The sequence below is a fragment of the Lepidochelys olivacea genome (assembly GCF_965140295.1).
Source record: "Lepidochelys olivacea isolate rLepOli2 genome assembly, chromosome: 26".
In the NCBI taxonomy this organism is placed as follows: domain Eukaryota; kingdom Metazoa; phylum Chordata; order Testudines; family Cheloniidae; genus Lepidochelys; species Lepidochelys olivacea.
In genome coordinates this window covers 14,399,374-14,423,014 of record NC_140436.1, presented here as the reverse complement: position 1 = coordinate 14,423,014, position 23,641 = coordinate 14,399,374, and the positions used below count along the sequence as shown (strand labels likewise).

The 23,641-nt window shown below is 54.1% G+C and overlaps 1 protein-coding gene across 3 annotated transcripts; it reads right to left on the bottom strand.

Moving 5' to 3' along the window:
• Positions 1–1,273: 1,273 nt before the first annotated feature.
• NCAPH (non-SMC condensin I complex subunit H) lies at positions 1,274–20,978 on the bottom strand. Of its 3 annotated transcripts, none has more exons than XM_084615250.1 (18): positions 20,824–20,978; positions 19,478–19,718; positions 19,158–19,251; positions 17,951–18,043; positions 14,170–14,308; positions 12,308–12,429; positions 11,731–11,920; positions 11,053–11,144; positions 9,575–9,780; positions 7,815–7,963; positions 7,103–7,209; positions 6,159–6,281; positions 5,710–5,817; positions 4,883–5,047; positions 4,338–4,454; positions 3,649–3,737; positions 2,823–2,898; positions 1,274–1,862 (listed from the first exon to the last, which is right to left on the bottom strand). In XM_084615250.1, the coding sequence occupies exons 2-18, from the start codon at positions 19,711–19,713 to the stop codon at positions 1,803–1,805; spliced, it is 2,166 nt and encodes a 721-aa protein (XP_084471376.1). In that variant the 5' UTR covers positions 19,714–19,718; positions 20,824–20,978; the 3' UTR covers positions 1,274–1,802. The 3 variants fall into 3 exon arrangements, with proteins under 3 accessions (XP_084471376.1, XP_084471378.1, XP_084471377.1); XM_084615252.1 differs by having other exon boundaries at positions 3,649–3,734; XM_084615251.1 differs by having other exon boundaries at positions 20,772–20,880.
• Positions 20,979–23,641: the final 2,663 nt, after the last annotated feature.

Genomic DNA, 23,641 nt, shown 5'->3' with positions numbered 1-23,641 from the left:
TCCCCAGGCTGGAGCCCCCTCCTGCACTGCAAACCCCTCATCCCCTGCCCCACCCCAGAGTCTGCACCCCAACCCTGAGCCCCCTTCCACACCCTGAACCCCTCATTTCTGGCCCCACCCTGGATCCCTCACCCCCTTCAACACCCCAACCCCCTGCCCCAGCCCAGTGAAAATGAGTGAGGGTGGGGGGAGAGCAAGCCACTGAGGGAGGGGGAATGTAGCGAGCAGGGGGCGGGGCCTCAGGGAAGGGGCAGGGCATTCGGTTTTGTGCGATTAAAAAGTTGGCAGTCCTAGCTGATTGCTGCCCCAGGGCTCTGGGCAAGGGACGCCACTGGAGCATAAAGGGAGCTAGGACACTGACACTCAAGTAGGGCTGAGCAAAAGGGTCACTGCTGGCACTTACCTCATGCACTCCAGGTCAGTGGCTGAATCTTAGCGACGGCAGCAGGTCTCCTGAGAGACCCTAGTTGACCACAGCCACTGCACAGCATAATGTTGTGGAGGAGCTGCGGAGAGATCTCCCAGCAGTGCCCCGTTCCTCTGTCTGCACGGAGTTCAACCAGCGATCGACAAGGCACGCTCCTCTAGGTGTCCAAAGGCCCTGGGCTCTGCTAGCTCCAGACAATAGCTGTGCTGGACCACCCCCGGGTGAGGGCCAGGGTTGCTCAAACTTCTCTGCCCAATTTAATAAAATTGGATAAAAGTAAAAGGTTTTGCTCGTGTTCCTGCGTTGCACATGGCTGGATGCGTGCCCTCCTGGGATCACATGGGGGGCACAGCCCAGCAGCCTTGAATTCTGCTGCTCAGAGCAGCTGGTCCTGCATATGTAGATGTGACTGGATCCGCACAGCCCGAGAGTACACTGGCCTGGGTCTACATACAAGTCGCAACGGATGGGGAGAGCTGAAGCCTTATTCCAGTGAAGCCCTAGAGATGTCACAGCTCAGGTCACGTCTATACATATGCCGGGACTGTGCACCACAGAACTCTGCAGCACACCGGTACGGTGGCATCACTTCTTGTTTACTCCAGTTGGGAGAATGGACAGAGGCAGCTGATGCGAAGTCTGCCAATGCAGAGTTCAGGAGGGCACCCACAGCCCGATGCCGTACCTTTCGCATGGTTTTACTCTTCTCTGCTTCACCGCCGCCCAGCACGGTGAATTCTGAAACTATGAGGGAGATGCAGTGGGGTTTGTTCTACCCCTGGGAAACCCACTCTCCCCCCAGCGAAGCAGAGCACCCAAAATCTGAACCAACATTGCAGTTTCTTTTCTTTTATTTTTTTAAAAAGCTGTACAAAATAGGTTAAATCATTTCAGAGAAATCCTAATAATGTGTAAAGCGAGGAGACAATAGAGTTAAGGGGGTAATAACCCAGTAATTACAACGGGTTCTATGTACAGAAAGTGAGACGGGGGGGATATGCTGGAGAGTTCTTTGCTGTAGCAGTGGCTATGGCAAGAAGCAGCATGAATCTGTGGGTCATTATTACCATCTAAAAAGGCAAGAGAGACAGTTGGATGGCTCAAAGAGGGCTCCAGTTCCCATGGAGGCACGAGAGTAGCAATCCCCATCTGCCTGAGTGCCCTAGGAGCCCAGGTTTGGAGAGGCAGGTGTCCATGATTCACACAAGGTGTTCTGAGAAATCCCATTGGTAGTGCTGGCAGGGGAGAGAAAGCTACCAGTGATGAGCGACCCAGTCATGCCACTCGCTGAAATGAATGGCTAGTCTCATGGTGGGGCGAAGAGCTCCCGTCTTATCAGAGCAGCCAGAGCGCCCTGCTCCGCCCATGTGGCACATCAATCTCCTTGCTTCACAAGGACGTCAGACAGGTCCTCTACCCCCTCCAGCGTCAGATTCTGAAGAGGAGAGGAAGCAGATTAGTTCTACAAGCCAGACTCTTCCCAGCAGAGACCACCATAGCCAGCCCACAGGAAAGCTGTTACTGACAGATCACAACGGCAAAGATAGTTGAACTAGTCATGAGCCCAGTCTCCCCTGACTTCCAGCTTTGTACCTAGAACCGTCCCTAGGCTGGAACCATCTTAGAGTCACTGCCCAAGAGCCAGCTTGCTTATTTCCTATCAGTGCTTTGGAAACTGAATTAAAAACCCACAGCACAGAAGTGATGTTCAAAGCAAAGTTCAGGGTCTGAGCTAAGCCAAGAGAGGACAGGGTGAAAGGCCAAATTCAAACCTTAAATCAAGACCAATGTGCTCATTTGTGGATTAATAACCACCTCAAAGAGGATGTAGGAGTAAGCAGAGAGCCTCCTACAAGGACTTGAAGAAGGGATTGATCAGCAAAGAAAGCTACAGCTTGGAAGTCAGAAAGCATAGGCATGAAAAGAGAATTGCAAAATTCAAGCTGAGGTAGACCTTGCAAGGGAAATTAAAGCAGTAAAAAGTTCTTTGGTCATAAATAAAAAACCCAAGAAGAAAAGTGGGGTTGCTATGAAGCAGCAGAGGAATGAAGTTCTGGAACAGCCTCCCAATGGGAGCAGTGGGGGGCAAAAACCAAACTGGCTTCAAGACAGAGCTTGAGAAGTTTATGGAGGGGATGGCCTGATGGAACAGCCTACAATGGCATGCAGTCGATCTGCGACTGCTAGTAGCAAATATCCACAGTGGCCAGTGATGGGACACTAGATGGGGAGGGCTCTGAGCTACTGCAGAGAATTCTTTCCCAGATATCTGGCTGGTGGGCCTTGCTCACATGGAATTTTTGGACCCAGCACCCCACCTCTTCCACTGACTGCTCCCTGCAGGCCCAGTGGGATTCATCGGGGTTGCCAAGCATTACACGCGGACACTGCTCACCTTTTCATTTGCCAAGTGCAAGAGGCAGGCAAACGCCAGCGGCACAGAGAGGTTCTGAGCCATTGCGGAAGGCAGTCTGCAAAACGGCCAAAGGAAGGGAGGTGGTTACACAGACAGCTGGAGCCTACACATTAGACACCAGTGATGGGGCACACTGATGAGCCAGTGGGGGCTGGTTAAGTGAATGACAGATCTTTCACCACTCTCCAGCTTTTCCCATTTCCCACTAAGGAGACCAAAACCTCTTTCTCCTCCCCCCCCGCCCGAGGGCCTCACCTCAGGCCTGCAGCTTCTTCACACCCACCTCCGCAAACCCAGCCAGAAGGAAGCTGGGCCGAGGGGTGAGCAGGCCCTCTGATCGACATTCAGCAACCCAAGCCTGAGATCAAGCTATCCCCACGTGCAGCAGATGGGAGAGCTTCATACTGCGGCCAAGACATTCAGAGGATGCTACGCTGCCATGAAGCACCTGCAGCTGGCCCATGTCAGCTGGCTTGGGCTCAGGGGCTATAAAATGGTAGTGTAGACCTTTGGGCTCAGCCCAAGCTCTGGAACCTGGACGGAGGGAGGGTCCCAGAACCCAGCTTCCAGCCTGAGCCCATCAGCTGACACGGGGCAGCTGCAGGTGTTGCATTGCAGTGCAGATATCCCGCCCTTGGAGGCCACTCACTGTTCAGACTGACACCCCCTTGGTGTAAAAGCCGAGAGCGACATTATCCCACCGGGGGCAGATGGAGAGTTAATAGGGAACGCCCAGGATTCATCCAGAGGCTTGCAGCCACAGCACAGCAGGCCCTCTCTAGGAAGGGTCTCTACCCCCACGTACCTGTGAAGCAGATCTTTTGTGATGCCACTGAAGACCTTCTTGCCTGCTAGTGTTACAGAGTCAGTCTCCTTCTCTGCAACTTCATTCTGCTTCAGCAAGGGGAGAAAAGGCAGATAGTCAGACCCAGGCAGGTCAGGGTGCTCACCGGGACTACACCAGGAAAGTCTCACCCCAGGATTCCAGGTCTTTGCTTTCCCAAACACGAGCAAGCCCAAGATGCATCATGAAGGCATCAGACTCGAGCGTCTCTCCCCATGCGTGCTGGGAGACACCCTCCCAGCTGAGGGAGGGACACAGCTCCTTCTGAACAGAGCCAGCCTCTCTCCTAAGGCTGCCAGGGACAGTCTGGCCCCTTGGGGAGCCACGTGCATTGATCTGAAGCCCTCCCCAGGCCACATCAGCATGAGAGAAAGGGACCAAAGCTGAGAGCTTGGAGCTCCCATAGTGAACACGACAATCCTGCCAGTGCTGGCAGGGTCGTGCTGAATGGGCTACTTTACCCACCATTCGAGATCCCCCAGGGCTTGGTAAGGTGCCTGCTAGTAGCACCAGAGATGCCTGGGCTGGGAATGCAGTGGAATCAGCCAGCCAGGTCACTACGGTGCAGAGGGAGGCCTGAGAAGGGGCTGTCAAGCTGGTACACGTGTGGGTGGCCAGGGATGGCTGCTTTGGGTTTTCCTTGCACTCACCTCTGCCCCCACCTGCTCCTTCTGCACATCAGTCAGGAGGTCCCACATGGTCCGCTTTAGCCTCTTCATGTCCATCTTTTTGGCCGTCTTTGCATAATGAATTTCTATCTTATTGACCTGAAGGTAGACATACAGGTTGAGAAAGGCGGTGAGAAAGCAGCAGCATCCCCAGACAAGCGGAAGCATGTCACACTGATCAGAGAGCCGAGTCCAGCAGGATCCCCTCTGGGCGGTTTGGCAGGCATTATTCTACCGGATGGAGCACTGCAACCAGTTAGTCCCTGCGCCTCAGCATACAGGCTCGTTCCGAAGGCAGCGCAGCCTGCTCCATCCCTCAGAGAGCTTCCCTTCCATGGGCCTCCTGCAGCTGGAGCCTCAGACTAGTACCCCCACTGCTGCACTGGCCAGCAGCTTGGTATGGGGAGCACACAGGGCGCTTCACTGCTCTCCAGGGGCCCCTACCCACCCTGCAGCTCCGACAGAGGCAAGCTCAGGACTAAGCCACATACCAGCCGGGACCGCACGGGCAGCATGCCAGCTTTTACCTTCTGGGGCTCAGCAACAAGGTTGGACTCTCCATATGTCGTGATGTCAACCCCCAGGGCCCTGCTGAGATCACCATACGGATTTGTCCCCATTACGGTCAGTTCAAACGGCCCACCCTGGCCCATGAAGTCAACGGGGTCAGGGTCATCGTCGCTATCAGCAGCCTGAGCAGTTATTGGGGGAAAAAAGAGAAGCCTCACACTGGTGCTGTAGTCCGTGTGCTCCCTGCAAATCCCAACAGCAACGTGCAGGGTTCCCCACCCCCCGAGATGCACCATCTACACCTCAGCACCAAAGCAGCAAAGGATTCCCAGAGCTGGGAAATGCCAAGGGATGCCCGAGCTCGCCCACCACAGGGGGCATGACCGAATGTGCGGCAACGGGTCTGCGAGGGCACTGAAGCAAGTCCGTGAAGTTTTTAAAGAGCCAAGGCAGAGCACTTGGAATAGGATCCTGCTGGGAAGCCACTGGAGGATGTGACAATTGCTCTGTGAGCAGAGGGTTTGCACACATGGGAGAGGTGTGTCCCCGTGTGTGTGCGCGTCCGGGGTTTTAGCAGGTGGATAGAGGCACATTTGCAGAATAGGAGCTGGCTAGTTCGGAGTCAGCGCGATTCCACGGATAGCAAGTGTGGAGAGATGAGGACGCTCCTCCTGCCCAGAGAAAGGTTACAAGAGTCATCTGGCGTTTCACTAGTGAAATCCGGTAAGCCCAAGGCTTTGTGTGGTGCTGGAGGCCACTCTCCCAGGTGGATCTTTCCCGCTGGAGAAAGATGGTATTTTCCACCAGACAGTACACAGCCAAGTGACACCCCTGCCCCACCTACCTTCAGTGCAGGACAGAAGTTGGAGGTGTCATTGGGGTTGTTGTAATCATACTCTCCAATCTCATCCTCTTGGTCAGATAAGCTGCTCTGCAGAGCCTTCCTCCACAGCTGCTGGGACAAGGTCAAGGGGGAGAAAAAGGACAGAGATCCTGAACACTGCCCAGACTAGCATCCAGACAGCCATATTCCCTTCCTCCTACGCCCATGGCACTCCTCTTCCTCCCCAGGTCCACCCCAGCCCTCCTCCATTTTACCCTCTGCCCTCCTCTCCGTGCACAGCATGCCTACTATCAACAAGGCGGCAGGTTTAACCAGATGAACCGAGCGCCTCCTTAGCGGACAGTCGCCTGGTGGAGGAGTGTTCAGTGACTGCACTATGGGAGTCCCGCAGCCCATGGCACAGCAGGCAGGGCGGAAGAACCCAGCTGGGGTCGGGAAGAGAACTGTACCTTGATAGCTGGTTTGAGGGAGAGCCGGATGATGTTGTCGGGCTCATAATGGAAGTCTTCAGGGAGCGTGGTGCTCTTCTTGTTCTGGTTGTCGAGCGTTGCTTTGGCCAGAGTTGTTGCGGCCTGTTCAAGGTGAACACCATATTACGCCAGAGCACCTGCCACGCCGGGGGCCAATCCTAGCCCAAGCACGTCCAGCCTATATCCCAGGGAGCCGTTTCAAAGAACTCCCTTGCTTGCCAGGGCATGGGAGCGCTGAGTTCCACCCAGCATTGGAGTAAGCACACTGAGAGATTGGAAGTGGGTCCTCAGAGCTCCATGGTCCAGGGTAGAGAGTGGGGGATATTCAAAGGGATGCTCAATGCACCAGGAGCAGCAGAGAGTAAGCGGGAAGACAACCAGCCCGGGGCTGGCACTACGGTGCCTCGAAAGGCTCGAGCTGTGGGAAACTACGGGAAAAGGTACCTTTGCACTCAACAGCTCTGCCCACTGTTTATTCAGTTAGGCCTGTTCACTTTAGTGACTACAACATGCTTCTACTCCAGATTATTCCTGGGAGTCTCAAAAAGCGAACAGCTCTGGGATAGAAAGCTGGAATCTATGCTGGCGTCCCCATTGTACAGATCTGTTAGCTGTGTACCACTGGCAGCTCTGCATGCTGCCCTCGCTGACCCCTGGACAGCTCCCTGCCCGCAGCGGCATAAGCCAGGAAGAACCCAGCAGGACTTCCAGAATACAGGGCTAGCAGAGAAAGTCTCTACTGTCATTTGATCTGGAGTGAGGAACACCCCCACAGATGGGCCTCCAGGGCTGATTTTAGAGTCCAGTTCACAGCAAAACCCCATTTTAAAAAAATCTGCCAAAGGCTTGTACTAAAGACGCTCCCCATGTCGCAGAGGAGGGAGCAGAAAACAGCCAGGTCCCCGTGGCAACCCAGTACATACCCTAGTCTTACGGAAACGCGTTGTAAAGTCAATATCCTCATCAAAGTCGAGTTCAAAGACTTTCTTTGTGTTCCTCTTCCTGCCCCCCTTCTCAGCGGCCGTGTCCACTGCAGAAAGGGAGGTTATGGTCAATGCTCAACACTTGCGGGGGAGGAGAATCAAGTGCTTCTACCTTTACTTCTCAGATACTGTTCCTAACCTGCTTGGAAAGGTCCCCAGATCACCCGCACCCAGGTATTCTGGAGCGAAAGGAGAGGAAGATGGCACATGCTCTGCCTTCAGTCAGCAGAGCTTTTCTGTGAGCTAACCGAGGTGCTGGAGTTTTCATTGTAGATTTAATATTTTAAAGGGCTCTTTGTCTTTCTAAAGAAGCACAAGCAGATAACGCAATTGAGTTGTGTGTGTTGGAGGGAGGTTGCAGGCAAACTGGGATAGATATTTAAACTGGTATCCCCTATGGCTGCACTAGGACAGGACCTAGGTAGTATGCTATTACATAGATATATTCCCCCTCACCCCATACCAAGCTAGACTTCCCCCTAGACAGAGAGCTCCTCCTAAACTGGCTGGAAGAGTGACTGGAGAGCAGTGCACAGTGGTCTCTACCCTGATAGTCACTACTCAATGGCTAGAAAGGCATCTGTCTCTAGACACACCAGAAGTTTACGGTAAAGTGGATCCACTTTCTGAACTGCATCCTACAAATACGTACGTTTATGATGAGGCTTAAAGCGCCAGTGCTCTGGGCCGGCCCACATCAACATGGCGCGGGGGCTGAAGTAGGAATACTCTCCAGGTTTCACAGAGAGATGGAGGCACATGGTCCCGATGTCTCCCTCCGCAAGGGGAATCACATCCTTACTGAAAGAGCACCCCCCCAAATCGGTTATAATCCATGCAAAAAAACACCACCACCACACACTACAGTAGCCCAGGGGCTAGCCAGTATGTGCATGGATCACTGTCGGATGGGATCAGTCCTGTTCGGATGCGGGTCATTTCCCCCTCCAGTGGCCAGTCTGCAAAAAGTATAAATGCCTTGACACAGACAACCCTTGATCTTAAGCAGGTAGGGAGCAGTGGCTTCTAATCCCTACGCCTCTTATTCACGGTCTTGCTGGTGACCATACTGTTGGTTGTAGAGAGACACACAAAAATAATACAAGTTAGCTGACTTGCCAACAGGGGTTCTGGGGTTTGGGAAGCAGATGGCAATTTGCTATCTTGCTCCCTAAGGAGGTACAGGATAAGCAGCTGAATAAGGGTGATTTCCCTAGCTTCATTCCCCTTTCATCTCATTCCATCCCATTCCAATAGATGCCCACCACAGACAGCAGAAAGGGGTTTCACTTTCCTCCTTCTGAAGTCCGCAGGGGGTAAGGGCAGGTGTTCTGGCTCTAGCCAAGGGAACGGTCTGGGCACCTTGCAGTCCCTGCCAACTCCCAGCTACAAAAACATCTCCAGACATGGCGGTCAAATGGTTGATGTAGGGTAAGGATGCCCATTCCTTCAGAGGTGCTTTGCACAGGGTCAGGGACTGGTGGCTAACAGACTGAAGTGGCTTGAATTGCAATAACAAATACTCTGGTGCGACACTCAGCCAAGTTCTAACTTTTATTAACAAAGTGCAACCACCTGAATATCTTCAGCACCGATGGTTCCGATGAGTCATAGCAGGGATGGTTGGGATGGGGGACTGGGAGAAATTTAAAACCATTTTAATTGCATGTGACATTTAAACAGTGGAAGGAGACCCTTTTGATAGCTGTGCAGCTTACTTTTAACCTGGAGATCATACTGGATGGATGCTGGCCTGGTTGGAGTCATTAACTGGGATCCTAGTTTTCCGTGATCAAAAAAAAAAATCAAAATTCTCCAACAAACAAAGGGAAAACCATAAAAAGCCATCTCTTTCCGCAGCTAAAATGAAACACTGAACTTTACTTTCCTTAATTACCCTGAGAGATTAGTTGAACACAATATTGTATTGATATACAGTAGAACCCCGTTTATCCAGCTCTCTGTATTATCCAAACCACCAACCACCTGAGCCCCACCACTGGCGGTTCGGTTAATACTGAGAGCCGGTCAACGAAGGCTCGGATAAACGGGGTTCTACTACTGTATGTTTTTGTTTTTTTTCACAAAATGTAAAAATGAAAGATTCTCTGTAAAAGCGCAAATTCCGTGTTTTTCCAGGGCGAACGGATTTCTAGGATCCCTGGTCACCAAGTCCCATTTCTGTCTCTCAGTGGGGGAAAGAAAAGATTAGAGAGAGTCCTATAATGAGAAGTTACTTGAGTCACGGATACCACTTGCACAGTAAGCAAGCTCTGCTTGTAAACTTCATTGCCTCAGGAAACCTACTATCAAAACACGGCTGTTCGACATCCTGAGCTGGAGGCTGTGGCTGGATGGCAAACCCCAGCTGATGAAGGACTTAGCGCTGCAGACCAAAGCAACACCACGTACCTCATGCTCTCACGCACCATCCTGCAGGCCTCCAGCTTGTCTGAGAGCTTCCCAACATCCCCTGCTACCGTTCTATCTGGCATGTCTGCATCAAAGTCATCCTCCACTAGGGCATCAGCATAGTCTGCAGGGTCACAATCCACCTCTGCCTTGATATCAAAGACTTGGTCGCTTTTCTTAAATTTATCCAGCAGAGCGGACACTGACTGCAGAACAGAAAGAGCAAGTTACTCACAGAAAGGATTCAATACCAAACCCTGGGCCTCCAAGGCAAAATAAGACATCTATGCAGGGCTTAACACATTTGCTCCAGAATATAAACCCTACTTGAGGCTTAGTACTCAGAGAGAGTGGACTAACTAAAAACCCGAAGGGGACTGGTTATCCATAGAAAGGGCACATCAGAGCATCCCACACCCAGGTAACCTTCTTTTGTTTTGTTCAACATCTTTATCAATGATCTGGATGATGGGATGAATTGCACCATGAGCAAGTTCGCAGATGACACTAAACTGGGAGGGGGTTCCAAAGAGGAAGGAGCTCAGCTAGCTCAGTGGTGGGAGATTGCAGAACAAGGAACAATGGTCTCAAGTTGCAGTGGGGAAGGTCTAGGTTGGATATTAGGAAACACTATTTCACTAGGAGGGTGGTGAAGCCCTGGAATGGGTTCCCTAGGGACGTGGTGGAATCCCCTTCCTTAGAGGTTTTTAAGGTCCAGCTTGACAAAACCCTCGCTAGGATGATTTAGTTGGGGTTGGTCGTGCTTTGAACAGGGGGTTGGTCTAGATGACCTCCCGAGGTCTCTTCCACACCTAATCTTCTATGAACCTGCTCATCCTTGGAGCCTTCATCCTGTAGATTCAACGCTATAGGGCGTCAGCCTCAGGGGACAGACAGGGAAAAGAAATTGTTAAGAAACTGAAGAACTAAACTCAGGTGATGACTCCGGAATGGAGCATATCCTCAGGCACACGCAGGCCATTTGAGCCCAGAGTACATCGCCCTCTTCCCAATCTAGAAGGACAAGAATTGATCCCATCTTGTACTCAGTATGTGTTTTCTCAGTACCTCAAGATGCAAGAGGAATCAACCACTCTGCTCTACACCAATAGTGGCTGATTACAATAATCCTAGGGAATCCTTTTGCAAAGGCCAGGGCCTTAATAAAATGTCTGAATGGCGTGTATTTCTCCAGAGACGTCCCTTCAAATAGTTTAAAATCCTATTCTCTGTTTAAAACTAGGTCAGATACTTGAGTTAGTCCCAGAATTCTAGTTACTAAAATGCACCCCAGGGAACTACTGCATATCACTTCCCTGTCCGGTTCTGTCAGAATAGCCCTGACCCCGCAGAGCAAGTGTCCCTTTCCTTTCCAGCCTGCAGAGAGATCTTTGACAGAGGCAGCTGAGCACACTGGGAACAACTCCCATATCACGCTCTGCACTGGGTGAATATGAGCAGCTTGCTAACAGACATACCTCATCATGGGAGTCACTGTCCCAATGGGAAAGCTGGAAGCCACTCAACGTAGGGCAGATGGGGCGCGGTTCGATGCACTGCAGCAGGATAGCTAGAGACCACAAAAGCAGTAAGAAGAGATTATGAACAGGGTTAATGATCAGCAATTAACCTAAACCACCATCAAATAATCTGGATTTACACTACTGCTGAGATGACCGTACCTCAGATATGGACAACCATTTCAGAACACACGCATGGGAGTTGAAGGTTGGAGAAGAAAGCTATTTCCCCATGACTGAGAGACTAACCCAGGAAATAAATGCCTGAAGCCATACACACTGTTTACTTTCACCCTACACTGGCCATGATTTTATGGTTTAAGCCTAAAAAGCAGCAGGAACCAAGAAACCTACCATAAAATCTGCACCATGCATCCAATTTAGGAGCATCTCCCCCTAAGCAATACATGTGTGACTGCACCAAAGGGTTAACCGAGGGGAGAGGGGTAGAATTAGATAACTGAAGCCAGAATGAGATCAGCTGAGACCAAAATGTTAACAGATGAGCCAAACAGCGAAGGGAACATGGTGCCTCTTGCGCTGAGAGACAACGAGCATAAGAACTATTAGGGAGTTCGGTGGAATGGAGTGGGAGCCTGTAAGAGTCCAGAGTTCACAGTTATTACTTCCACCTACACTTCAGGTCTGCCACCTTCACAGGAGCAGAGCTCGGGGACTCCAAGGTCTCAGATGATGGGAGCGGCGTGACCTTGGCATCCAACAGGAGCTCACAGCGATAGCTGTCGGTGTGCAGGGTGCTGAGGAAGATGCCAACCGTGCTGCACTCATCGAAGGAGGCTGCTGTCTTCTGGAACATGGGATCAACCTGCACATGGACACAAAGCGAGAAGAATCAAGGAACAGAGGCAGAGGGAAAACAGATGACAGAGGGACATGAGACCCCATCACAGAGAAGCTCTAAACAGAGACATGAGCTTCACACTCACACTTGGGTTAACTAGTGCAGAGTTGGCTTGCTGAAGAATTTGAAGCGCACCAGTACAGGAGGGAAACGGTGGAGACAGATAAGAGATTTGCTATGACAGCAGAGTGCAGAGATAGACAAGAGGAAAGCATATGAATGCTAGAACCTGACACAAGCTTGCCATGTTGAGAAGAGGAGTTACATGGGGGTGAGGAAGGAGAAGTGTCTTTCTGGTCAGGGTTGAGTAGAACAATTGCTACACGAAAACTCCAGGGCAGTATTCCCCACCTCACTTCTGCGATCTGCCTGAGAGACGTTTATGTTATTCAGGTTCTGTTCAATTGTTTTGTACGAGTGCTTCTTCTTTGTCTGGAGCTTCTTGGCAGCTTCAATACCGGCAGCAGCTCCATCTATAAAAAGGAGAATTACTGCAGAGGCTGCCTCTATAGCCATGTAGCTACCAATGGTAGGGGTTTGACTCTTCTTGAAAAGTGCTGAGTTGAGAGTATATCAAACATAGACCTGACCCACTCATTCCTTTCTAAATCTCTTCTATTTCCTCAAGCCTTTGACTAAGACAGGTTGTGTGTTTGGGTTTTACCCTACACACTCATCAGGAGTTACCACAAAAATCAGTGAGCAGGTTCAAGAGTTTTGAAAAAAAAAAACTCCTCAGAATTACTACAAAAATAATTCTAGGTTTATTTAAAAATCTGATAGCAAAAGGCAGGACTCAAACCCACTGGGCAGATGCTGCAGACAAGAAAATTTCCTTTGATGCACAGAATCCAGCTCCATCCTCCACAAAAATCTCTTCCCATCTAGATTAGTTTGTGAGAATTAACATACTCTTCTCCTTGCACGTGCTGGTGAGACTATCATCTCTGATTTCACACAGTGCGGCCCCACGCCAGCTGACAGCGTAGAAGCTAAGTGACGTGAGTCCCTGGGCTCAGCTGAAGCTGCTTTAGGTGTAAAAGAGCCCGCGTTTTGTCGGCCAGAGGACTGATTGTATAACTTGTAGCTCTTGATCTCTTTGCTCACGCAGACCAGCGCACGTAGGAGAAGAGTTCTGGACTAGGGAACACAGGCCTCGACAAGTCAGAAACCAAAGTCCCTCCAACTGATCAAATTAACCCCAAAATAGCCATATAATACCTACTCATAGCCAAGCCTTCACTGCACTAAACTAAAGCAGGGAGCACAAACCAGACTGGATCAGCACTAGACATTTGGGGAAATCTTTTCAATTATTTCTTATTCAACTGCATTTAGATCCCTAAACGAACAGGGAAATCAGAAAGCCATGTCATTCGGCCCCTCCCTTACTGCCCGTGGAATGGGAAGCTGAAAGAGACATTGCACATACATGCTAGAGCAATCTGGATTCATTCAGCTTGCTTAGGAATATAGGTCTGCCATAAATGGATCAGACCATTAGTCCATATGGCTCAACGTGCTACTTCCATCTGTGGCCAATACCTGCACACAAAACTGTCCCACAATGCACCTGGCCCGTGATTCGATGCTGATGGTCACAGAGGGCGTGGGAAATCCGGGGCAGTGCATGTATCCTAAGGATTAGATTCCATTATTTTTATTTTAGCTTGTATGACTACAGAAGTTACTGGGCATAAAATTATCCATATTGGGTATGTCTGGATTCCCAGCAAAGGGAAGTTATAGAAAATTAACTAAAGACTGTGTTTCCTTCTGTTGACTAATCTGTCTTTCAACAGGACAGTCTGCTTTTGTAGCACAAGACAGGATGAAGACAAAGGGGTGCTTCCTCTCATGATTTTGAATCTCTCAGTCAGGCCACTCTGCCAGAATAAGTAACCCAAGTACTCACATTCAGCTCAGAGGAGGGAGAGTGGTCTAGCAGGCTGAGCACAGGACTTGGGAGTCAGGAGATTTGGGTTCTAATCCCATCTCTGTCACTGATTTACTGTGAATTTATGCAGTCACTTCCCTCCATTTTCCCATCCTTAAAAAGGGCCTGGAAATCTACAGATGCTGTGTAAGCATAAGACTGTTATATAGAGGTCCTGCACCAGTTATGAGTGCAGGACCAGTTGGAGTTATGACCAGGAGAGACTGGTCCAGCTCCCTTGATTAGTACATCAAAACGAAAGCAGCAAGCAGCACACCTGCACCCTGGCTGTCCACATCCTTTGTGGGTGCTGAGTCTTTGCCCAACCCTCCAAGAACCTTGTATACATCTGCATGGACAGCATCCACTCTCACCGCATAGATCTTTGTGCTGGCATCCAGGGTGCCGGCTGCTATCTGTGAAACAGACCGAACAGAACACACAATTAGAAAGGATCTCATCTCATTGGGATAAATTTGCCGGACAAAGTTCATGTTCCACCCATCAGCACTACTGGAGATGGATTCCTTTTGTAAAAAGGATACTTTATGAGCATGAATCACTGCAATGCATTTCTTTTCAGCCACACTGGACTCTTTCATCCCTTTTCCTTCCACAAAACACTGATCTTCAGTCATGTCGCTGTGGATCCTATGGCATTTGTTTTTCACCCACTCTACGTGCCACTGCTGTGATCCACTCTATGAAATTGAAGACCACAGTCCTCTCTTTCACATGAGCTTCATACATGGAGGTCAAATGTAGTTATGGTCAGGCCACCATTACCCTAAGACCCAGCCACACTGGAACTCTGCATTTTATGCTGTTCTCCAACCTCCTAGATCTCGCCGGTCTTGCACACCTCATTTTAGCTAAAAGTTACACTCTTATTCCCCCCCTTTCAAAACTGAAAGTTATAGCTCCATCTCCTGCCAGTGCCAGCTGGTCCAGCTCTGTTTTGCTTTGAGGATTCTCAATGACGACCTCTCTTTGTAGTGTCTATCTGCAACTGAGTCCAACTTTATTGTATGTTGTTGCCAAAAGTTTCATTAATTAACTGCTTCTCCTTGTTCCTCTCCTGCCCCGTTACAATTTCACCCCCTGCTACCAGAGACAGTGTCACTTGTACTTCTGCTGTACTGAATTCCACACAGATTTTCTACCCTGTAGTGCCCTTCAGCAAATACCAGCTCTTACACTAATCCCAGCTCCCTAAGCCCACCTGATGCTTCAAAAAGATTGGGGAGGTGTGGGGGGGTAGCTACTTCTCAGAGATACCCAGGGCAGTGAGACACCTCTACCGCCCGCCCTTAACACAAGGAACCCTGTGCCTTCTATGGGTCAGTTCCTCAACACCACCAGCCTCTGGCAACATAATAGCAGCCAGACTGGGTCAGACCAAAGGTCCATCTAGCCCAGTACCTGTCTTCCGACAGCGGACAATGCCAGCTGTGCCAGAAGGAATGAAAAAGCACAGGGCAAGTATCAAACAGAGGCATCTTCTGTCACCCAGTCCCAGCATCTGGCACTCCAAGAGCATGGAGTTGCATCTCTGACCATCTTGGCAAACAGCCACTGATGGACCTATCCTCTATGAACTTATCTAATTCTTTTTTGAACCCCATTATCCTCTTGGCCTTCACAACATCTCCTGGCAATGTTTCACAGGTTGACTGTGAGAAGAAATTCTTCCTTTTGTTTGTTTTAAACCTGATCACTATTAATTTAATCGGGCAACCCCTGGTTCTTGTCTTATGTAAAAGTTATTCACTTTTCCCATACCACTCATGGTTTTATAGACCTTTCTCATACCCCCCTTCGTCATATCTTTTCCAATCTGAGCAGTCCCAGTCTTTTAAATCTCTCCTTATATAGAAGCTGTTCCATCCCCCTAATCACTTTTGTTGCCCTTCTCTCTACCTTTCCCAATTCTAACATATCTGTTTGGAGATAAGGTAACCAGAACTGCATGCAGTATTCAAGGTGTGGGAGTACCATGGATTTATACAGTGGCATTAGGATATTTACTATCTATCCCTTTCCTAAAGGTTCCTCATATTGTTCGCTTTTTTGACCGCCACTGCAGATTGAGCTGACGTATTCAGAAACTGTCCACAATGACTCCAAGATCTCACGTGGTAACAGCTAATTTAGACCCCATCATTTTGCATGTATAGTTGGGATGCTTTCCAATGTGCATTACTTTGCATTTATCAACATGGAATTTCATCTGCCATTTTGTTGCCCAGTCACGCACTTTTGTGAGATCCCTTTGTAACTCTATGCAGTCTGACAGGTAGATAAGTGTCTCCTGCCTGAAAGAAACCTGTTTTACTACTTTCTGGTGACCAGCCCCAACTCACAGACCTTCGGAGCATAATTTTCAGTATATAAACATCTCTCCTCACCGATTACCTGTACATATCTTTCACAATGATTATGACCACTATTGTGACACAAGGTTTCAGTCGAGCTCTTACATGACACCCTGTGGCAAACGAGTAAGTAGAGACCAGATTCAGGGGATCCCTGTAACCCTTGGTAAGTCTCTCTGCAATTTGGCACCAAGAGGTCCCTGAGGCACAGGGGCAGTGTTTCTGACATGAATTCCTCCTTGGCTGAAGTGGAATTGTAATCTCTTCTGTGCAGGAGCTTCCTTCCCCAAGCCTAGCAGAGTCCTCTAATAAATGAAGACACGAATACCCTTGCCTAGCTTACCTTTTGCATAGAAGAGCAGAGAAAACCACCAGAGAGGCCTTTACTGAAGCCTTCTTTCTAATCTACATTTTGCTTCCAGAACACTCGTGTAGACTCCCATCAACATGGCTTGTGAACATCTGCCCTGGCAGGCAAGTATCTTTCCGTTACCAGCAAGCAGCAATGCCCACTGGAAAGCACAATGCCCACATCCAGATCTGGACTCCGTTCTGCCAGTGACTTCCCATGAGTCTCTAGACAAATCACTCCCCCCGTTCCTCAGGCTTGCCCTGCACAGTGGGGATATGCTCACCTGCCCACCATTACAAAGCACTCGGAGATCAGAAGAAGAAAAGCACTCAAGATACAAAAGTACTATTCTCAGGGTCACCAGACCCCCCGCTATTTAAATCATGACTGCAGAACCCCCTACCCAAGCCTTGTCCACTTAGGACAAGTGAATACTCTGCTGGGGTCCCTCTAAAGAAAACTGTTCCTCCTTTTGTCTCCTCCCATCGCATCCCTGGTTCCCTTCCTGCTGTCCATCTACTCCAGTCTAATTCACCCCGCCTTCAAGTCTCAGACCAAACTCCTTTTGGATATGGCCTTGCTCTATCGCTGGCCTCTAATGTCAAAATAAGGACTTCAGGAAACCTTGCAATCCTTTCCTTGATAAATTAACCCTGGTTTCTGTGGGCTTAATTCTGCTTGATTATACCAGTGCAGAAATCTCACTGATCTCACTGGTGTAACAAAGAAGAATTTGGCCCTATGAAATTGTATTAGGAGTTACTGTCCAGTCATTTTCATCAGCTATCTTAACCAGGAACAGCAGAGGAGTTCCCATCCACTGTTCCTTCTAATTTTTTAGATCTATGTGTGGAATGAATTTTGCTATGTGCACCAATATGGAGGTGATGTGTGGCAGGGGTGAGGCCTAAGGGTTTGGAGTCTGGGAGGGGAGTCAGGGCTGGGGCAGAGGGGTAAGGGCTCTGGCTGTAGTTGTGGGCTCTGGGGTTCCCCAGGTATGAGGGATTTGGGGTGCAGGCTGCCCCAGGGCTGCAGCGGGGAGAGAGGACTCCCCCCAGCCCTCTCTTGACACAGCAGCTCTGGGCGGGGTGAGAGGCGCCTCTCCCCAGCCGCAGCAGCTCGGGCAGGGCTGGGGGAAGAGGCACCTCTCCCACCTGTGCCGCCCTTGATAGCCTACTGCGTGGCAGTGCTGTTTAGAGGGAACTTAGTTCCTGTCTGCCTGCATTATGCCCATTTGAGGTTCAGGCAGGAATTAACAAGAGGCCTCTCTGCTCCAGGAGGGAGCAAGAGACAGAGCACTGCACCAAGCTGGCAGCAGCCATCCCCCTCACCTTGAAGTTGGTCAGTTCTGAGTCCTTCTGTTTGAGTATCTCTGCCATGTAGTCTATGAGGTGCAGGCCAAAGGCATTCTTTGTGGTGATTCTCTGAAACACAGCACATAGGCAGCTTCTATTTTTGGAAAATCATGTCCTTCAATCCACAGTTACATGAGCAACACTTGGTGGGGAATCTCATCAACAGGGGGTCTTTGGAAATCATTCTAGGCCCAACACTGTTCAATATTGTCATCAATGATCAGAAAAATAAATATAAAATCGCAGCTGATAAAATCTGTGGATGGCACAAAAATCGGCAAGAGAGGTAAATAATGAGGACGACAGGGCAGTCACATAGTGATCTGTATCCCTTGGCAGGCTGGGCCTATTCAAACAAACGGTGTCTTAATACAAAGTTATACATCTAGGAATAAGGAATGCAGATGACAGCTTCAGAATTCAGAGATTACAAGGCTAGCAGGGACTGCTGCAATCATCTAGGTTGACCTCCTGCACAGCACAGGCCAAAGGACTTCCCAAAATTCGTTTCCATATGAACGAGAACGTATCTTTTAAAAAAACATCCAAACGTTATTTAAATAAGATTCCTAGCGAGTGGGAATCCACCATGACCTCTGATGGCTAGTTGTCCTCACGGTTAAAAATCTGTGCCTTATTTAGAGTTGGAAGTTAGACAAATTCAACTTCCGGCCACTGGAATTGGAGTTGGAGTGCCTAAATTAAGAGGGTTACATCTGAGCCCTAGGAATAGGGTAAGGGTGGAAGCCTTGAGCCCTAGGTAGAGGTGGGTGCCCTAGAGCGTGCAAGTGACAGTGAGTTTTGTGCGGGTAACACATGGACTTTACACTAGTTTATTTGTATTGTTATAGCACCCATGGGTCAGGGTTCCGTTGTGCTAGAAGATGCACAAAAAAGTCCCTGCTTTGAAGCTTACAACTTTGGGCTTACAACCGAAGGCTGCATTCTTCGCTTCCAGTCTTAAACTTGGGAGTTATTGAGTCTGTTGCTAAACAGCCCAGAAACGACAGCCTTGAGCACAAGCATAAGAGTCCCAAACTTCACCATCCCCACCATGGTACACCACGTCCTTTTCTGGGTTTGTGTTTGGGTGCGATCTGCATGTGTAGAATGGCCCCACTTGAAGAACTGGCTTTCTTCAAAGTTGGCTTATTGCGCTACACGCAGACCTATTTTCACTTACATTTTCTGTTGACAGCTTGATGCAGGTGGAGTAGTGATCTGAAATCTGGGTGTTTGTCAATTTCGGGATCACAGGCAAGGAGGTTTCTGCCCGCCTAAAGAAACAAGCAAGAACCTCTGCTTTAGAGAGCACCGCTGCCTGGGTAGCAATGCACAAGAAAGCAGTTGTAAGACTTCCTCACCCCTGAGACCCTGGCCTTTCACACAACTCCACCCGTAGACTTACCCACCCCCACCGAGTCCCGGTACTAACACAGCCCAGGGCATTTCCTGCAGGCAATAAGCAAACTTGCACAGAGCTGCTTCATAAGTCACTCTGACCTGCTGGAAGGGGACTGCACAGAGAGGGGCGAGTCGGTGCTGCTGAGCTGCAGATCGATGACCCGGGAGCGCCGCCGCTGCTTCCGTTCCTGTTCGTCGTCGTTCCCCGGGAAGCTGTCGAGCCCCGGGGTGTTCGAGGTGCTGAGGTGCTGCCGCCTGGTGCTGGGGGACACGAACACGCTGTCGGAAGAGGCGCTCTGGCTGCGACCAGCGGGCTGGGGCGCTGACGTGCTCATCTTCACTGCGGGGGGGGGAGCAGAGAAATACAGAGATGGCAGGTGAGGGGATAATGAGACACTAACCTCAGCCCCCCACTAACCGCCTGGGACATCTGCCCCCACCCCCGCTCCTGGAAGCCTCCCCCCGCAGCCCCAGGCCAGCCCCCGCAACCGCCCTGGGACACCTCCCCCCGCACCCCAGCTCCTGGGAACACCCTCCCCCCCCCTACCACCAGCCCCCCAGTCAGCCCCTCCACCCACCCTGGGACACCTCCCCCCAACCCCAGCTACTGGGAACACCCCCCCCCCACCAGCCCCCCAGTCAGCCCCTCCACCCACCCTGGGACACCTCCCCCCCACCCCAGCTACTGGGAACACCCCCCCCCACCAGCCCCCCAGTCAGCCCCTCCCCCCACCCTGGGACACCTCCCCCCCACCCCAGCTACTGGGAACACCCCCCCCCACCAGCCCCCCAGTCAGCCCCTCCCCCCACCCTGGGACACCTCCCCCCAACCCCAGCTACTGGGAACACCAGCCCCCCAGTCAGCCCCTCCCCCCGCCCTGGGACACCTCCTCCCCCCCCAGCTCCTGGGAACACCCCCCCCCCACCAGCCCCTCAGTCAGCCCCTCCACCCACCCTGGGACACCTCCCCCCCACCCCAGCTACTGGGAACACCCCCCCCACCAGCCCCCCAGTCAGCCCCTCCACCCACCCTGGGACACCTCCCCCCCCCCCCAGCTCCTGGGAACACCCTCCCCCCCCCCCAGTCAGCCCCCCAGTCAGCCCCTCCCCCCGCCCTGGGACACCTCCTCCCCCCCCAGCTCCTGGGAACACCCCCCCCCCACCAGCCCCTCAGTCAGCCCCTCCACCCACCCTGGGACACCTCCCCCCCACCCCAGCTACTGGGAACACCCCCCCCCACCAGCCCCCCAGTCAGCCCCTCCCCCCGCCCTGGGACACCTCCTCCCCCCCCCCCCAGCTCCTGGGAACACCCCAGCCCCTCAGTCAGCCCCTCCCCCCCAGCTCCTGGGAACACCCAGCCCCTCAGTCAGCCCCTCCCCCCGCCCTGGGACACCTCCTGGGGACTCCTCCTCTCTCCCCTCCCCCCGGCTCCGGCTGCTCCGAACCGCGCTCGCTGGGGGCGGGGCCTCCCCGTCCGCTGCCGCGCGCCCGGCCCGGCCGACTTCCTCCGCTTCCCGGTTTGAATCGGCCCGCGCGCAGACTGCGCAGGCGCGGCGCGGGTGACGTGAGCGGCGGCCGGGGGCGGGGCGACCCGCTGGGGAGGATGAGCGCGGACGGGGGCCGAGAGGGCCCGGGGGCTGCCCCACCCCGAGCGACTGCGCCTGCGCCTGGGGGGGGTCGCCTCGGTTACCGCGGGGTGGTCCCGGGCCTGGCCGCTGCGTCCGGCAACGGGGGGGCCGGGCTGGCAGGGGGCTGCGGGTCGGGAGTGGGGGGCCCCGGCGGAGCTGGGGGGGCGGGGCCGGGCTGGCAGGGGGCTGGGGGGTCGGGAGTGGGGGGCCCCGGCGGAGCTGGGGGGGCGGGGCCGGGCTGGCAGGGGGCTGGGGGTCGGGAGTGGGGGGCCCCGGCGGAGCTGGGGGGCGGGGCCGGGCTGGCAGGGGGCTGGGGGGTCGGGAGTGGGGGGCCCCGCCGGAGCTGGGGGGCGGGGCCGGGCTGGCAGGGGGCTGGGGGTAGAGAGTGGGGGGCCCCGGCGGAGCTGGGGGGCGGGGCCGGGCTGGCAGGGGGCTGGGGGTAGAGAGTGGGGGGCCCCGGCGGAGCTGGGGGGCGGGGCCGGGCTGGCAGGGGGCTGCGGGTCGGGAGTGGGGGGCCCCGGCGGAGCTGGGGGGGCGGGGCCGGGCTGGCAGGGGGCTGGGGGGTCGGGAGTGGGGGGCCCCGGCGGAGCTGGGGGGCGGGGCCGGGCTGGCAGGGGGCTGGGGGGCGGGAGTGGGGGGCCCCGGCGGAGCTGGGGGGCGGGGCCGGGCTGGCAGGGGGCTGGGGGTCGGGAGTGGGGGGCCCCGACGGAGCTGGGGGGCGGGGCCGGGCTGGCAGGGGGCTGGGGGTCGGGAGTGGGGGGCCCTGGCGGAGCTCGGGGGCAGGGCCGGGCTGGCAGGGGGCTGAGGGGCAGGAGTGGGGGGCCCCGGCGGAGCTGGGGGGGCAGGGCCGGGCTGGCAGGGGGCGGGAGTGGGGGGCCCCGGCGGGGCTGGGGGGCGGGGCCGGGCTGGCAGGGGGCTGGGGGTCGGGAGTGGGGGGCCCCGGCGGAGCTGGGGGGCGGGGCCGGGCTGGCAGGGGGCTGGGGGGTCGGGAGTGGGGGGCCCCGGCGGAGCTGGGGGGCGGGGCCGGGCTGGCAGGGGGCTGGGGGTCGGGAGTGGGGGGCCCCGGCGGAGCTGGGGGGCGGGGCCGGGCTGGCAGGGGGCTGCGGGTCGGGAGTGGGGGGCCCCGGCGGAGCTGGGGGGGTGGGGCCGGGCTGGCAGGGGGCTGGGGGTCGGGAGTGGGGGGCCCCGGCGGAGCTGGGGGGCGGGGCCGGGCTGGCAGGGGGCTGGGGGGTCGGGAGTGGGGGGCCCCGGCGGAGCTGGGGGGCGGGGCCGGGCTGGCAGGGGGCTGGGGGTCGGGAGTGGGGGGCCCCGGCGGAGCTGGGGGGCGGGGCCGGGCTGGCAGGGGGCTGGGGGTCGGGAGTGGGGGGCCCTGGCGGAGCTCGGGGGCAGGGCCGGGCTGGCAGGGGGCTGAGGGGCAGGAGTGGGGGGCCCCGGCGGAGCTGGGGGGGCAGGGCCGGGCTGGCAGGGGGCGGGAGTGGGGGCCCCGGCGGGGCTGGGGGGCGGGGCCGGGCTGGCAGGGGGCTGGGGGGCGGGAGTGGGGGGCCCCGGCGGAGCTGGGGGGCGGGGCCGGGCTGGCAGGGGGCTGCGGGTCGGGAGTGGGGGGCCCCGGCGGAGCTGGGGGGCGGGGCCGGGCTGGCAGGGGGCTGCGGGTCGGGAGTGGGGGGCCCCGGCGGAGCTGGGGGGGCAGGGCCGGGCTGGCAGGGGGCTGGGGGTCGGGAGTGGGGGGCCCCGGCGGAGCTGGGGGGGCGGGGCTGGGCTGGCAGGGGGCTGCGGGTCGGGAGTGGGGGGCCCTGGTGGAGCTGGGGGGGCAGGGCCGGGCTGGCAGGGGGCTGGGGGTCGGGAGTGGGGGGCCCTGGCGGAGCTGGGGGGGCGGGGCCGGGCTGGCAGGGGGCTGCGGGTCGGGAGTGGGGGGCGCTGCAGAGCTCTGGGGTGGCAGGTTTATACAGCATCTGCCCGCAGCTGGCTTACCCGGGCCAGCGTCACGGCTCTGGTCACCCTTCCAGGGACCAGGGGAAGTGGCCGTGCAGAGCTGAGGCAGGGCAGGCTCTCTGCAGTCGTACAGCACCACCCAGCGCAGCCTGCGCCTTTCATCGGCGTGACTGGCAATGTAGTGAGGCAGGAAAGTAACCAATCCTTTCCTCAGGGACTGTGTTTTCCGAATGGACAGCCGACCTAGTCCTCAATTACTGAGGGACAGTCTCCACTCCTCGATAGATTTTGCTTTCCACAACCAATCTCTGTATGACTTTTCATGAGTGATGTACCAAAGTACTTGGATTCTAATATCTAAACGGTATTATAAAATCTATTCACCTAAATTTGGGTTATTGCTGATTATGCACTCTGTGTATCATATAACTTTTAAAAACAAACTTTGTATTTGTGGATAATCTCAGCACTAGGCCCAGATGTACAGATGTTCTTTTCCTGACCTATGCATTATATATTTTTTTTAACATTTGCTTTAATAAAAATTTTAAATTTACCCCAGGAGGAATATAGTCAAGTCTCCTGGTTTGGGACTCAGCAGGGAGGGCCCTGGGGTCTGCGCCCAGCCCCCCCACCCCCTGCCAAGGTGGACTTTGCTAACTAAGTGTTCCTGATTTCAGTGCTAATAAGCTCTGTTCTATGCTGT